This window comes from Pezoporus flaviventris, unplaced genomic scaffold (genome assembly GCF_033815535.1).
Source record: "Pezoporus flaviventris isolate CSIRO_AGI_PZ_B2104156 unplaced genomic scaffold, CSIRO_AGI_Pfla_v1 ptg000113l, whole genome shotgun sequence".
Taxonomy (NCBI): Eukaryota; Metazoa; Chordata; class Aves; order Psittaciformes; family Psittacidae; genus Pezoporus; species Pezoporus flaviventris.
In genome coordinates this window covers 821,739-835,417 of record NW_026892661.1, presented here as the reverse complement: position 1 = coordinate 835,417, position 13,679 = coordinate 821,739, and the positions used below count along the sequence as shown (strand labels likewise).

The 13,679-nt window shown below is 49.8% G+C and overlaps 1 protein-coding gene across 11 annotated transcripts in view; it reads left to right on the top strand.

Moving 5' to 3' along the window:
• CADM1 (cell adhesion molecule 1) overlaps positions 1–13,679 on the top strand; it is a 140,432-nt gene that overhangs the window by 105,146 nt on the left and 21,607 nt on the right. For 7 of the 11 annotated variants that reach the window (XM_061478128.1, XM_061478127.1, XM_061478136.1 and 4 more), the window contains exons 6-8: positions 5,941–6,040; positions 8,230–8,402; positions 12,216–12,287. In XM_061478128.1, the coding sequence (XP_061334112.1) occupies positions 5,941–6,040; positions 8,230–8,402; positions 12,216–12,287 (345 nt within the window). The remainder of the gene's footprint in view (positions 1–5,940; positions 6,041–8,229; positions 8,403–12,215; positions 12,288–13,679) is intronic. The other 4 variants (XM_061478129.1, XM_061478137.1, XM_061478135.1 and 1 more) reach the window with 1 other exon arrangement.

The window sequence follows — 13,679 nt, the reverse complement described above, 5'->3', positions numbered from 1 at the left end:
TGTGCTGCTCGTTCATTCCCTGCTCTTCCATCCTCTTCCCATAAGTCCTGCCCATTCCCTCCAAGGTCACAGCAAATCCGCCTCCTCAGGACATCAGCAGGGAACAGGAAAATGTTCTTCTCAGCAGACGCTGTATTTCTCTGCATTTAATGTATCCAACTGGAGCATGAAATGTGTTGGGGAAGGACAGGAGGATGATGGATGGAGCCTTCTCGGGTAATGAGGTGGTTTTTGTCTGACTAAATTTCAGAGCACAGGGAGGTTTTTTCCAAGATGCAGCTCCAAAGGTGTGGGTTGGTTCTGTTGTTTTCCAAGGAAAAGCCAGGCAGGAACCTGCTCGCAGCAGCATGTGCTGGGAGGAAGGTCTGTTCTGCTGCGCTCAGCAGCACTGGCCCGTGATCAGTATTAACTTGTCCTGCTCCTGGAGTAAGCTATTTATTACATATGTAATGTGGCACAGGCTGGCCCTTTGTGAAGTTGAGAGATAAATGCTTCTGTGTACATGTAGGGGATGCTGTTGAAAAGAAATCTGTGCAAACACTGAGGAGTACGTATGAGAGGCTCCTGGTGATGCCTCCCCAAGCAAACAGAGTTTGAGCAGTGGTGAGAGCATTCAGGAGAACATTAACAGCACACAGGGAACCGGGGGCAGCGGCAGCTGCAGTGTGCTGCCCGATCCGGGTTTGGGAAGAGCTCCCGATTCCAGCTGGAGCTGCTTTCCCTGTGGGATTGTGATCCGCCGGTGAGGGATGGAAGAGCAGCGCGTTGAGTGTAATTTTAGAAAGGAAATGAAGCAACAAAACGCATTAAAATATCATTAAGGAATGGAATGGAACCAGATATTCTCGGAGACATTTAAGTTCAGCCTTTGTGGCGCTTATCTCATTTCGTGAGGCTGGAAGCAGAAGTGTCGGGGTCTTGATGTGGCGTTTTCTCTGCGTTGCTGTATTTTTTGCCTTTCTGAAGTTCTAATTAATTGCTTATTCATTCTTCATAACATCTGCACATGTCCTGGTAAAATACGCACCGATGGAATCTGTTACAGCCTCTGCTGTTAGGAAGGGAGGATTTTTGGTGCCAAATGATGTTTAAAATGGGCCATATATATGTATGTGTGCGGCTGCATCTCCAGCAAACCTTACATTTGTTGCGTACAAGTGTTAGTTGCACAGTATGCAGCGAAGTGATTAACATCAGTGTAATTTATCATCTGGAGATTTCTGAAAAGGAATAAATGAGTTGTTTTGTTCAGCGAGGTGTTGACCCCTTCAGAAACTTTGATTTAAGGCTTTTTTCTCTCTTCCTTCCAGTGCATATGAAAAGCGCCGCGATCAGCCAAGTGTTATTTGATTTTCTGGGGCGTTAGGCACTCTTGTTTGTGACATTTCCCAGTTGGGTGCTCATTTGCAAGCTCATTAAGAAGGTTTTCTCCGAGGGGTGTTGTTGGGGGCGAGGAACTCCTGCTTTGGGCTGGACTCTGCCTTTTGCAGGCGTTAGGCAGCCGAACTCACTTAAATAGTGAAGTGTTTGTAGCCTGACTGGCCTTGGCTTCCCTTTTCCTGCTGCAGGCTTTCAGTGCCTTCTGCTGAGGGTGAATTATGCAGAGCAGTCTTTGCAAGGCTCTTCCAGATGAGTTGGGAGCTGCTGGTCCCACACGTACTCGTTATTGCAAGCACGGGAGCTATTTATTTACGAGGTTTGTGCCTTTTGGCTGAAAAGCAGCCTCGCAGACTCCTGTCCTTGCGAGAGGTGAGGGGAAGATTCAGGCTTGCCAGGTCTGGGCTGTCTTTGACGCAGGCTTCATTTCCTGATAAGCAATCCTGTGATTTCAGAGCAGAGGGGACAGTTGTGTTTAACCCGTGTCTAAACGCCTGCTTGACTGCTGCCTTCTAATAGTGAGGGACACGCTCCTCCTGCCCTCCTCCTGGCAGTCAGCATGGAAGCTGCCAGCAGCCAGGGTCCGAAGAGTTGCTTTGGGCCACAGATGAAAGCAGAGGTGAGGAGCTGGGTAAAATAGTGCCGTTGGCAGATAAAGTATTATTTGGGTGGCTCTGAAGCCACGAGTGCTACCCAGAATGTTTTCACTGTGTTATTCCGACTGTTTCAGTGTGGGTTTGAGTTCAGGGTGGACAGATTGCTGCATTGTAAGAGCTATATCGCTCGCATGGAGATCGCTGGAGGACTGGGAGCTGCTGCAGTGCAATGATTCAATGCTGGTAGGATTGGCACGGCCCCAAGGAACACGTACATGGAGTGCAATGCAGGTTTTCCGTGGCAGCTTTTGGTAGCCCTTGTGCATGGTGAAATTAGCGGATAGAGCCACAAAGTTGAAATCACTGCAGGTAGCTTCCTCATTATGTACATTGTGATTGTATTTCATGGGAGAGGCACAAGGGTGAGGGTGTAACCACCTTTCACACGCTGCCTTGCCTTTCCCAAGAAAACCAAACATCTGTTCAAGTCCATGGTTGTACTCCCAGATAAAGTCATGCATCCTGGCTCTTCCCGCCCTTGGGAAGAGGCACTTAACGGGCAGCAGCTTGATGGGCCCGGCCGGAGCATCGTGGTACCCTGGGCACATGAGGAGGTCAGGCTGCTGCTGAGCTTTGAGACCGTAAGCATGCCTGCTTTGGAGATCGTAGGTTGGCCTGATGAAACGGCATGGGTAGGAATAATAGGCTTAGGCCTTTGTAAGGCACTGAGCTCGATGTAGGGTTTTATCTTGGCTGATTAATGACATCTAAGCATTATCGATGGAGCACACATTTAAATGGATTATGGAATTGCTAACTGGCAGATCTCAAAGGAAAGTCCTTAGGGAGTAATCAGCGAATGCTGGTATTTTTAGAGTGAATGCTCCGGCCCGAGTGCTTGGCCTGATGCTGTTCAGTGCTCTCAAGAAGTCACCATTAATAATCTCTGCTGATGGCACAAAAGCTGGGCGAGAGGCTGATAAAAGGAAGGATGGGGACAAATGCGGAACTGGAGAGTTCTGGTAACTTCCAAACCACAGAACTTTAAAGCTGGGAAACTTCAGCATGGAGAGCCCAGGATGGCCAGTGGGATCGGAGGGGAGGTGTGGTCTCCTGCCTTGGCCTCCCTCTGTCTGAGCTATCAGCACAACCTGTTAGTTGGGGGAGTCTTCAGCATCTGGAGGAATGAAAGCAGAGGTGGTGGGACAAGGAGCAGGGCAAGGAATGGGGTGCATGGTCCCGTTGGGAAGGCTGCAGCTCCCACACCGGCAGGCACACGGGGTGCCTGCTGGAAAAGAAATCTCATCAAATGCAGAATGGGTTTGTAATAAGTTTTTCAAATTGGCTGCTGCTACAGCATAACCTTTAGACTACTGGTGTTTAACCTTGTATATCACTCTTAGCTTTTGAATGAATTGAGCTTAATAAAGGTGCCTTATTAAATTACCAGGCTGGTTTTTAAAGCCACTGGAAATAGGCGTACAAGGAAATAGCTTTGGGTTGTTAGATCTAATTGCCTGCCAGTGGTGTATGTAGCGGCCTGGATGCATAGATGCGAGTGCTTGTTTTTATGGAGTATCCAGTGGTATGGTAACAGGAAGCTCCAAGTCGAGGATCTCAGGCTGCTGGAATGAACCTGGGGGTAAAACCTCTGCTTCTTGCTTTGAGTTCTGGGTCACCATCCTGGATAGTCCTTGCTCAGCTCAAGCAGCCACAGAGGCTGCCACTGGAACATGGTCTTCTTACAGTGGTTAATGGGCAGGAAACTGCATCCAGGCTTTGAAACCATCGCAGCTTTACTGGCAGACTGCTAAATGTCACCTCTCGTGCAGGAGCTGAGCTGGGGATCCCACGGTGCTTGGCATTTCACAAAGCTTCACTAACAGAGTCCATCATCTGAAGGAAATAGACTGGCTTTGTCCAAGACAGGATGCTTCGCCTTAGCAGTAGAAAGGCATGTCCTTAAAGGAGAAAATGATGCCACCACCACCCCAGTTCTTGGTGGAAGCAAGTGGGACTTTTTCATAATTGAAAAGTCGGCTTTCCTGAGTGCCCAGCCATCCTTCTGAATCCTTCAGACTTGGGAAGCATGTTCATGGTGCCCACTGTCATCACTGGTGTGCTGGTGAGTCCTGTGCAGGAGCGATGCTTGCTGTGAATAGCTCTGTGGAAATGCTCTTGTTGCCCTGAGCGCATGCATGGGTGCTGGTAAAGCCCCAGGTTCTGTTGCAGGTGTCACTTCTGCGGTGGCCAGACCAACATAGTGGGGTTGCTGTACTGCTCTCAATTGCTTAATGAAGGCTGTGGGGCTGGAGAGCTGCTATGGCAAGGCTCACCTACCCCTGCACTCAGGAGAGCTCATTCCGAGGCAATGTGCAGCACATTCCCATTGCAGCAAGCCTTCAGTGTATCCCTCTTGATTTCCATAAGGAATTGTCGGCTGGGGAGCAGCTCATTAGAAATAGTGGAATTTGTCTAAAGCTCCCTGGGAGCAGCAGGGGAGGCAAGCTGCGGAAGGCGTCGCACAGAGCTTCCTCGGCGCGGGGTGCCGTCGTCTTTGTGTGCCCGTGGAAATCAGGCAGGGAAGGTTTTCTGTTCTCTCTACAGCACTGAGCACAATAGCGTCGTGTTGCTGGCATGGGCTCGCAGGTACTGCTGCAAAGCAAATAATAAACAGGGAGCAGATGGCTGGGGGTGGGAATTGTGAGCCGGAGTGGTGAGCCTGGGCACGGCGTCCAAGATGCTGCCTGTGCTTCACTCGCTGCATAATCCTTGGTTTACGTCGTCTTCCCGGGTCTGGGGGTTATGTGAGCGCTCGTGGCTCAGACCCGCTTCCACCTCTGTATTTGGCACATGCAGAGCGTGGTTTGGGGGCACGCTTGCAGTGGAACAGGGGCTCTGCACCCCAGATGTGTGACCCCCCGGCGCGGCAGGATCCCACTTCCAGCCCGCAGAGACACCGTGTTCCATAGCATCTGCAGCGGGATTAGTTCATGAAGTGTTTGTGGTGTAGTCATCTCAGGAGGGGATTTACTCGCGTTGCTTATTCCATTACTGGAAATTATGAGAGTTTAAATTGGTTAAATCCTGACACGGGTTTTTTTTCTAATCTCTATTATTCCATAGGAAGCATGTTAATGAGTTAAACACAGTTAATAAAATGCAGCAAGCCAGTGGCTTTGGTAGCAGTTACTCTCAAAGGAAATAGAAACATTTAAATGGCTTCAACCTTTATGCATACTGATTTTTTGCCTCCCTTTGTTCCTTACAGTTGAGTAAATTCCTGAAAAATGTATATGGCTTAATGGCAGTTGTAGCATTGGGCTGATTTCTCGCGCTGATAACGTTTTAGCTACAGCTTAGATTGAGTTTTTAATCTGTGTTTCAGTTGTAGGAGGTAATGAATTTTTTAATTGTGGACTCCAGCTCTGTGGTGTGGCTGTGTTTTTCCTCCTGCAGGGTCTTACTGAGGAGGTTTTGAGTTGGCTCCATAACTATCAATGCCTTAATGCTCTCTGTTTGTTTTAGGGTTTAGAAGAGCTTCGCTTGGACCACATAAACCCTTCTGTTGCTGAAACAGCAGCAGCATCGGCTCTGACTTCTTTCCGTGTTTCTAACAAGCATCTCCCGTAAGGCCCAGCATATTAATGTGTGTGGACGCCAAATGTTGTACAGTAATACAGGATGCACAGTACAACCTGTCAGTTCCAAGCACCGCGGATACCTCTGGTTCGCCTCAGCAGGAAGGCAAATGAGTCCTTTTAGCTTGGGCGAGTTCACAGGTGGATGCTGGCACAGCCAAGCTGCATTTCCCAGGCAGCGTGGTGCTCTGGTCGGTGCGGGAAGTGCTGCCAGATCCCCCTTTTTCCTGCTGCCAGCCGAGAGGAGAGCGGCTCCGGGTGCGCGCGGATGCGACGCGGCTTGATGCTTGGTGATGGCTTACAGAGGGCTGTTTTCTGTCCTGCAGATAAGCCTCAAGTGCGGGTCTCGCAGAACTACCCGGTGCAAGGCCTTACGAGAGAGGGGGAGCCGCTGGAACTGTCGTGCGCAGCCTTTGGAAAACCACAGTAAGTTGGGCATTCCCCAGGATGGGCAGGTCGTGGCAGGGCCGTGCCGTGCTGCAGGACCTCTGCTGCTGTTGCAGGCACCCAACGTGCCCCTCTCTGCTGCAAAGATAACATCACAGTGCAAAAGAGAGAGATGCTTTCTGAACCTGAGCATCTGCTGCTCCATTTGGATTTACTTTATTGCTACGTAACCAGTGGCCGAGGGATTTCCACTGGAAGAGCTCCCAGGAGAGCCCTTCGTCGTCACTGTGCAGCAAGCCCTTGGGTGCAGAATGAACCGCACTGCAGCCGTGTGCCTCTTCCCCAGGGAATGTCTTGGGTGGCAGTGGCACTTGACCTGCAAGAGCCAAGCCAGGGGCCTGCGTATCGCATCCCAGTGAGGTGCCGGTACGCAGGAGTCAGGCTGGCACCAAAGCGCTGAGCACTGGTGAAAGTGCAATGGATCCCAAGGTAAGGCAGTCTGTCTTTTTGCTGCTATTGACTGCGGGATGATCTTCCTCCCTTTTGGTGCCCTGTGTGGTTTTTAGGAAATGCAGGTTTTATTCTTTCTCCTCCTCTTGCCATGCGCTTGAGGCTTTCTTACATAGTTGAAGAAGTTCATGCACCAGGAAATCCCTGGCAGGGCAGGGCAGATTTTCTTGCACACTTCCATTGCTGTTGTGATTTAAGTTTTGCTGACTTTATTCTTTTAAGAATACTTTCTCTTCCACTCGGATTTATGGCTGTCAAGTATTGACGATCCTGTTTTATTTCCGTCATGTCCATGAGATTCCTGCCAACATCCCCGAAGTCTGTCAGCGTCTCCTTGGTAGCGTGCCCAGGGCGGGAGTCGTGGCAGGGGTAGTGGCACACGAGCCATGAGGAGTGATGGTGCTGCTGCTGGGGGCAGGGGCATGCAGAGTGCAGCGAGGAGGCCGTGGTGCTGCCTCCCCTCCCAGGTCATTCCGTGCATTCCTGCTTCCCAGTGTCTTCTGTTCGGCGCAAGGCTGGTTCCTGCCCCGTACATTAGAGACTGGCACATCCCCTGCTGAATTCCACTGTAATACCTGGTCCCTGCTCAGAGCCTGTCAATGCCCCTTTGCACACCTCCTCCCTGGGCAGCTGCAGTTCCTCCCATTTGCTATCACCTGGGAATTTAATGGATAGGCTGCTTTTTTTCCTGCAGGCTATGAGTAAGACACACACACGTTAAGTAAGACAGACACATCTCCCTGGCAGCACGCTGCTTAATGTTACGGTGGTCCCAGTGTAGGTCGCTTCACCTGGGTCTCTCAAAGCGTAAGAAGATGCACATTCAGCTAGTGGTAGTGTCTGGTTCTGGGGTTTTGAGACAGAGATTTCATAAACTCCTTTACAGTGATTTAAGGTGAAGAGGGATGTTTCTTCACTTAAAGTTATTTCTCTGCAAGATTGGGCAACAAAAACATTGGAGGGAAACTCAGGAGAAAAAAAGACCAGAGAGTAGGAATTTCTATATTGGCATTAACAGAGGTTTCTTGTGAGGTTTGACACAACTTCCCCCTGCCCCAAGACTATGACAACAGTAGGAGGACAGTGAAACAGTCACTGTTAGGAGACCCAGGGTGAGAGACATCCCCAAGAAGCTGGCTGCTGTGTCATGCGCAGGAAACATGGGGACTCTGAAATCACAAATGGCCTTTTGAAGCCCATAGCCAGGAGCACCAAAGCCCTTTCCACCATGTGAAAGTTAAGCCACATTTTAAGAGCTGCTGCTGCCCGTGTGGCAGTGATGAGGGGAACACCCAGCCCCTGTGCAGAACCAGACCTCAGCCGGTACCCAGCTGGTGTTGCTCAGTGCTGTGCCCATCCCAGAGCATCCTGGTTTTGCCACGCGCTGGCCGGATGGGCGCTCAGGGGTGCACAGGTCATCCACGGCCTCCCAGGTTTAATGAACAAGCGAATGATTAACCACTAATGAACTTTCTTCCTGCTTGCATTAGTGTTTTCAGAAAATTTAAGGTCTGGATACAGTTTCCTGTTGGGTTAAAATAAATTTAAATTGAGGAAGCCCGACAGTGTCGGGGCTTGAGTAGTGCAAAAAAGTGTGTGTTATTTCTTTACAGTTTTTCTTGGTTTGGGCTTTCTGTCTGTGGATGAACTATTGAAGATGCCATCTTTACCATAGGAAAATAGTAATGTGCTTGTTTCTTTCTCTCCCTCCTCTGTAGGCCTACGGACATGAGGTGGTTAAGAGTAGATGATGAGATGCCTCAACACGTTGTAGTGTCTGGTTCAAACCTTCTCATTAGTAACCTAAACAAAACAGATAATGGTACATACCGCTGTGAGGCTTCCAACGCGGTGGGGAAATCACATGCGGATTACATGCTGTTTGTATACGGTACGTGAGAAAACCACCGTTCTTCTAGACTCATTTCCACATAATTGCAACATTCCTGCTCTGAAAGCTTTGACAAAGTTAACTTTTGGCTTAATGCAAGATTTACAGCCGGCTCCTGACACCTGCGTTGTACCGGGCTGGGGCCGGGGCCGGGGCTGCCAAACCCTTCCTTGGCTCCTGGAACTCTCGGGTCAGGGGCAGAGCCTATTCCAGTGTCCGGTGCGCTCCTTCCTCTGGAGCCGGGCTCGCCATGGCACTTGGTGCTTCCAGGGAAGCCGAAGGAAAAGCCAGAGCAGGGCCGTGGGGAGAACTGGGAAGTTCTCTGCCCTGACAGTTCCCCTAGGACTTCTCTGATAACTCCTTTTCCTTCTTGTAATGCTTTCTCCAGTGTCTTCAGCAGTGGTCCGGGAGGGGAGGGCACGTCCAGGTCTTTCATTAGGAAGTTCAATTGCCGAAGGCTCAGCCAGCATCCCCAGGCAATTACAAACCAGTAAATAAACTGGAGGAATGAGATGCCTTAAGCCTGTCTGTGGCAGCTGAGCGGACACTAAACCATGCCTCAGCGTCTTTCTAAAGTGCTGTTAAGTACCTACCTTAATTCTTCAGTCCCTCTGCGTTATTTTGCCGTTGCTTTAGACCTTGTGCTCCTGTCACCAGGCCTTGCATATAATGAAGATTCAGGAGGCACTCGGAGAGTGATCCCCCTGTTTAATTATGAGCGATTCCCTTGGGCTGCATATTTAAACTTTATGGGTTCAGAGTGGTTGTTGTGTGCCTGGGCTAAGCTTGCGGTGGGTGCTGCACTTGAGGATCTTAAAGGTCTTTTCCAACCTACACGATTGTATGATTCTACTCAGATGAGACAGGAGCTTGCTTTGGTTTGAAGTTCAGACCATGTAACAGCAGCTTGGAGCTCTGCAGTCCGCATTCTCTTGTTCTTGCTCCAATCCAGATTAATAGTGAAGGACCTCATGTTGCCTGTCTAAATGCCACTTGCATGTGAGTGATTTTAAGCCCAGTCCTAGAAACTCGCCCAAAGGCTGAAGGTAACAACAAAGCTACAGCTTTTGGGCTGAAATGGAGCTCATCTGCCACCTCACACGGGTAGTGCCTGTAGGCCCAAAAGACTCCAGTTTGCAAAATGAAGTCAGATATGCGTTTATGATGGAATACTTTGTGTGCTCATGGTGTTAAAAAATACCTGGTTTACATCGGTGTTTAAAGAAACACGAATGTGGAGAATAAAGAAGTTGAAGTAGGACACAGGCAGTTCCCCAGCAGATGGAAACCAGGGAGAGCTACTGCCATAGAGCCATTGGAGGTGAGGTGCTTTTATTCCTTGTAGAGTTTATGTACCTGTTTCAGCCCAGGCAAGTGCTGGATGAGCCCTCTCCAGTGTCAGTGACTTGGATTTAGGGCTCATAGAAACACACTGTTAATTCTGTGGTTTAGATGTGGGTGGGAACTAGGCTGTGCAGGACTCATGCAGTGCAGCTCCCTCCGGATTAAATCCTTGGGAGGAGACCTGGGACAGTGTTGTTTTAAAGGAGGTGCATGGCCCCGGGGGATATGAACCTGCGGACCCTATTTGGGGCATTTTGGCCATGTAGGAGAGCACTTTTTGGGTTCTGTCAGGAGCTTGTGGGCAGGTAATGGTTTTACATCCCACCCCACCTGGTTTCTGCATGTTTGGGAGCATCCTACGAGCATCCAGCACTCTGGAGTCCATAAAGAATCCAAACCCAGAGGCTTTGATGTGGTGGTGGAGCTGCAGCCACCAGCTGAAGGCCCTGGGACTGACCCAGCTCAGGCTGTCACTTGAGGAAGGTGCTGGTCGCATCCCACTCGGCAGTGGAAGTGTTTCCATCTCCAACCCTCAGCTCCTTCCCCACCGCAATGTGATCTGCAGCAGCACCAGCGTTTGTGTCCTCCCAGACACATCTCTGTAGGTGCAGCATAGATGTTGGTGGAGGACGTGCCTCGATCCTCAGCCGGTGGAGATGGCTCTTGCCAGCGCAAGGCTCCCCAAATCCTGTTAACTTGGGAGCTGGGGGGACAAGGGACACAGTCCCTCTGCACCCAGAGGCTGTGTGGGGTATGCAGCTGTATGGCTGTATGCAGTGGTAGCTGCAGCAGAGCCATGCTCCGGCGTGTTTCCATGAGAGGCAGTTAAATGGTTTTCCATGTGGATGGCTTCCAGCAGGCAAGGCTTGCAGAATAACTGCTGCCAAGCTGTGCTGAAGGCACACATGGGGCAGGGGTGCCCAATCGCACTGACACACCAAACCATGCCTGGTTTTAGAGCTCGTTCCATGCTTCTCATCCCCGTGGGAATGGGCAGACAGGTTTGCTAGAACCTTTAGCGCAATTAGCATCCTTCTTTTGGCTTTATTTTATGGAGGAAGATTTTGTGCAGGAAGATCTCTACTTAGCATCATCCCATGCAGCATGGTGAAAGGCCAGGGACTTTATGCCCCTGGTTCTGCTGTTTCGGTCTCCAACGCTCCTCGGGTTTGCATTATGAGCAAGGAAGAAGTTCCCTGTCCTAAGTGCAGGGACCAGGATGCTTTGAACGTAGGGATGGGATAACAACTGCTTCTAATACAAGTGCTCCACAACGAAGCAAATGCTGAGGTTTCCTAACTTTGGGGAAGTTGTACGGAATATAAGAAAGGGGCAGCATATAATTAAAGTTCAGATGTCTTAATTAGGGAATCTGAGGGAGCTTGCTTGGAGATAAAAGAGTAGCAGATGCGTTAGTGATGAAAAGCTGATGTGCTATAGAGGAGACGTAAAATCAAAAGCCCATGAAATGTTTCATGCTCTATTATTGGCGAATGAATTCATAGTTCAAAGTCTCCCCAGCTCCTTAACACATTCAGTTTGATCACCTGGGCATCAATACATATTATTCGCTGACATCTTCTCGTATCTACCTGCTCCTGCCCAGTACTCAAGAGGAGGATGTGCCCCTGTACGTAACGCAAGCACAGTGAGGAGCGGCACTGGTGGAGCCTCCGCAGCCCAGGCGTGTCTGGGACACGGTGATCGCTCACAGATGGAATAGTCCCCATAGCTGTGTTCCTCAGTAGCAGTACCCCAGTAACCAAACCAAGAGCATTCAGCTGAAATTGTCAGCAAACATTGGCTCTTTGGAATGAAAAGATCTCGGTGAATTTCTTCGTCCCTTGGTACTTAGGAAGGATGTTCTCATTCCTGTGTATTTATGACTACCACTGAAGTAGTTTTTAGCATCCTGCTGACATGCGTTCCTGGAAAAGGGATGTCAGTGGCCCTGGGAAGGAAGGGAGATGTTCTAATGGGTTCTTAACATTACGCCTTCAGGTGCAGCGGGTCCCCTCACACAAACCTCCTGCCTGAGTTTTCAAGGGTATACATAGAAACCCAACCAAGCCCCGCTGTGTTTCTGCCTGTTCCTGTGAACTGTTCTTTGTGTTGTGGAAAGCGTGCACTTTATTTTCCTTATGCCTCTCCCATCCCATTTCTGTCTCTCTCTCATTGACTAATTTATGCTGGCCTTTATTTGCTCTTTTCCTTTTTTTTTAGTGCTGTGGAAGGCAAGAGGGGGAGGGTTTCTGGGGCCAGGCTTTCCGGCTCAGCACATCCTTGTGCTGTGGTGTTGCTCGCGGCCGTGCCCTGCTGTGGGCTCTGGCCCCTGGCTCTTAGAGGAGGAAAGCGCTGCTTCTTTGCGTCCTTGGTTTTCTCTGCTCCCGATTGACCGCTGTTGTGTTCTGCTTGGGTTTTCTTAATTTGCTTTTTTATTATTATTTTTCCTTTTTATATTTTATCCAGATCCCCCCACAACTATCCCTCCTCCCACAACAACCACCACCACTACCACCACCATCCCTACCACCATCACAGGTACGGTACCTTCATAACCATTGGAAATGTCCTGAATGTTTATTGTCTTTTGTGTATATAAGCCGAGCATGAAGCCTGGGGAAAAACAACAAACAGGTCACTTGCACTTTACCTTTTCCTCTGCAAACACCCCTCCAGGCCCTGGTCGGGCAGTTCAGGAGCTGGACGGTCCCTGCTGCAGGGGTTGTGACAGGCAGGGATTGCTGTGGCAGGACAAGCTGTTCATGCGGTTACTGGTGGCTGGTGCTGGGTGCTTTCAGATGAAGGATGCAGACAGCCATAGAGCTCAGTTAATCCAGGCCATTGTTTCCGCCTCAGCCCCATCACTGTCAGTTTCTGAGCAGTTCATACTTGGAAGCAGAAAGCTGGGTCTTGAGTAATGTAATTCGCCTGGTGTGACTCTAGATGTTTTTTCTCATGTCTCAGTGTTCAGCCTGTCTCTGTAATAAGGCCTCTGCCTCCCTCTCCCAGAAAAGGGAATTCCACCAGTCAGTTTAGATCCACTCGGAGGACCCTTTTGGAGGACCTGGCTTTTAGTGGGTTTTTGCCTGTCTCACGAGACAAGAGGAACAAACCCAGCCAGCCCATCCTGAGGCACCTGGTGCTGTTACCTGCATCCATCACCCTGCCCCACTAGCCCCAAGCCTCCCCTCATGCCGAAGGCCTTTCCAAGTAATCATTTTGTAATCATTCGCATTGCCATTTCCCCAATCTTTTCTATGTCAGCTGCTGCTTTTGCTTGCCTTTTGTTTTGTTTGTCTTTTGGTTTTTTTTGAGGTAGGGGTGGCAAACCGAAGGTGAGCATGGACCGTTGAGTAGCTAATGGCATAATGTTTATTGCTGCTGTAAAGCATCCACTGTGTAAATGCCTTCACATTTTATTTGCTCTTCTGCCGTTGCTCAGCTGACCTGACTGTCCTGCTCGGGGTGTGTGGCTTCTCTCCCTCTGAGGTTTTGGCACCCCAGTCAGACCCAGCTGGCATGGATGAGCAATTGAAGCCTTCCTCCCAATGTGCCTTACTGTGCCGTTGCGCTCCCTGGACCTGGCCCTTCTCTGTCTTCCTCCTTCCAGGTGGTTATGGATAAACCCGGACTCCAGGCACCCGGGTCTGGCTACTTGAGATGCTCCACTGTGAACGTGCTCCCGTTTTGCCATTTGGTCGCCTTGTTTCAGTTCTGTTTTTACTTTCTTAACTTAACCAGCTTTCATTTCAGAGTAGTGTCAAACTTGATGAAAGTCCCTGCTTGCCGAGAAGCCTGGTCCCTGGGGCTGGGTGTCATGGACACACATACCGTTCTCTTTTGCTTTATGGTGATTTGTTAATGCTTTCAGTGAATTTTGGAAGGCTGAAAGGAAGAATTGGTCTGGTGCTTCATCGACCCCATTAAGTC